General features: G+C 49.6%; 1 protein-coding gene across 1 annotated transcript; it reads right to left on the reverse strand.

Moving 5' to 3' along the window:
* Positions 1-1,459: 1,459 nt before the first annotated feature.
* Positions 1,460-2,275, reverse strand: LOC103746434 (the record flags this gene model as incomplete). Its single annotated transcript, XM_017802050.1, has 1 exon — positions 1,460-2,275. A coding segment is annotated over one exon (816 nt), but the record flags the coding sequence as incomplete, so codon positions are not given.
* Positions 2,276-2,784: the final 509 nt, after the last annotated feature.

Consider the following 2,784-nt stretch of genomic DNA (forward strand, 5'->3'; position numbering starts at 1 on the left):
ATGTACCTATACACATGTACACACACACACAGACACATACAGTCTCACACACAAATGTAATTTAATGTAAAAATCAGGGACTGGAGAGATGATTTAGCAGTTAACAGCACTGGCTGTTCCTGCAAAGAACCCAGGTTTGGTTCCCAGCACCCATAAAGGCTAACAACCATCTATAACTCCAGTTCCAGAGGATCTGATGCCCTTTTCTGGCCTCTGCAAGCATTACATGGCATGGGTGCACTTACACGCATGCAGGCAAAACACTCATACACATAAAATTTAAAAATAACTAATAAAATGTTAAAATAAAATAAATACCAGATCCCAAAGACAGGCATGATGGCTCATGTTTGGTCTGTTCATGCCTCCCAGTCAATAGGGAGGGTAAGCAAGAAGGATCCCTTTGTAGGGGACTGGGGATGTGACTCAGTTGGTAGAATGCTTGCCTAGCATGCATCAGGCCCTGGATTCAATTCCAAGCAACACATAAACCAGGTATGGTGGTACACACCTCTAATCCTTGAACTCTGGAGGTGGAGTTAGGAGAATCAGCAATTCTAGGTCATCCTCAGCTACCTCAGAGTTTGAGGTTAGCCAGGTGTGATGGTTTGAATGACAATGTCCCCCATAGACTCCAAGTATTTGGAAATTTTGTCCCCAGTTGGTGGCACTGTTTTGGGAAGTCTTAGCCGGTGTGGCTATGCTAGAGGAAGCAAGTCACTGGGGGCAGGCTTAGAGAGTTCTTAAGCCTTGCCAGATCCCAGGTCAGCTATTACTTCCTGTGCCTCTTAGCTTCTGCTCCTCCTCCAGCCACCTCTGCCTCCATGATCCCCTGCCATGATGGACTCTTGCCCCTTTGGAACCATAAGCTCAAATAAACTCTTCCTTCTATAAATTGCTTTGGTCAGTGTTTCTGTCACAGCAACAGAAAAGATAGTAATACGCCAGGGTTACATAAGACCCTGTCTAAAAAAAGAATTGCTTGTATCAGGAGTTCTAGCCTTGCCAACATAAGTTGAGACCCCACTTTGAGAAAAAAAATAATAATTGGACCCCCAGTTTGTCTTGTGAAGGCAGCAACTTTAGACCAGGCAGTCCTGTCTACTTGGAAAGTCTCCCCACTCTCTACCACCCAGCTCAGTTCACCCACTTAACTCTTACCTGCTTGTCCTCACAGACACTTTGAGTTTGTAACCCTCCATCAGAGTGGCCATCACCTGCTCCCAGAGCCTTGGAAGGGGAATTTGCCTCACACAATTTATTTTCCATACAATTTTGTCCCACTAGACAAAACTGGCATCAATGTCACCACCAGTCCGAGGGTTTGGTTACACTTTGAGTTTGTAACCCTCCATCAGAGTGGCCATCCCCTGCCCCCAGAGCCTTGGAAGGGGCATTTTGCCTCACACAATTTATTTTCCACACAATTTTGTCCCACTAGACAAAACTGGTATCAATGTCACCACCAGTCCGAGGGTTTGGAGACGGGTTCCACTGGAGCACTCCAGCCCAAACGCATTGCTTCCCAGAATTTGGGCAGATGACCTAAGGAAAAGAGCCCATTGCCAAACAGGGGGAGTTCTGGCAACTTTATCCCTGACCTCTGTGGCATCTTGGAGGAGAAGTTCTGGTTGTAGGGCTGGTGCTGGCAGCTCATGCCATTGGAGCTGCCCAGGTACTGCAGAGTGTTGATATCCTGGGTGGAAGGCACCAAGCTGGTGGTGTTGGGAGAGTGGTCAGGGCTGGCTACACTAGCACTGAGAGTGGAGTAGCTGTGGGGTGGGGCATTGTCCAGCTGGTCCAGGTAGAGAGAGTTGGCTGCTCGTTCTAGGTAGGTGGCTGCCAGGTGGGGCAGGCTCAGTGACTTGGGGTAGTTGTTGCAGAAAGCATTTGTGGATCTGTCCAGGTAGTTGATGCCTTTAATGAGCTGGTCCAGGAAGGTGGGGCTGGAGGGACATGAGGGATGGTCGGTACAGAGCAGGCAGTGGGGGTTACTACGATGATAGGTGGGCTTCCTGGCCACCTTGGGGTCTCTCATCAGGTGACTTGTCTCTACACACCTGGAGTTGTAGGGCCGGCCCATGCAGATTCTCCCCAGGGAAAGGCCAGGGGAGAGAGGGTTGAAGGACTGCTCTGAGTGGCTGCTAGAGGTGCTAAACTCAGAGCTACTTGGGATATGGGTGTGCAGGCCCTTGAAGTTATGCAGGCCAGGGCACTGGGCCGAGCCTGGAGTTCGGGGTGGGAAGGACACATTGTTGGGATGGCTCAAGCGTCTATTAATTAGCACTGGATCGACTTGCCTGGCGTCCAGACATTGTCCTGGCTGAGCTGATTAGAGTTTTGACTGAGGTGTGACAGTGTTTGAAGGTTGGTTACCTGGGCCTGGCAAAGAGAGAGTGGGGTTAGCTCTGGTCTCATCCTCTCCCTCTAATCTTTCTCTCCAAGGGTTCCTCTGCTCCCTCTTCCCTCTTCTTTCCTACCTCAGGACTTCTCCAGAAAGCACAGAAGGGTCAAAGATGAGGAGGAACCCAAGATCATCAGAGAGGCCAAGACCTGATAAAGGCACCTTAAGGACTGGAGTTGGGGAGAGGGGCTGGCCCATATTCCTTGAGCCCATATTCTGAAATTCCAAGTCATCTGCATAGTGGGGACCCCAGTAGACCACAGAAGTCAAAGGACAGACTCTCTAATGGTAAAAGTAGACGACAGGCCTTTGGTGAAACCAAACAGCTAGTTACCACAGTGCTGGCACACAACGAATACTCAGCCCTCACACGGTGCTCT

This window comes from Nannospalax galili, unplaced genomic scaffold (assembly GCF_000622305.1).
Source record: "Nannospalax galili isolate Female #2095 unplaced genomic scaffold, S.galili_v1.0 scaffold184, whole genome shotgun sequence".
Taxonomy (NCBI): domain Eukaryota; kingdom Metazoa; phylum Chordata; class Mammalia; order Rodentia; family Spalacidae; genus Nannospalax; species Nannospalax galili.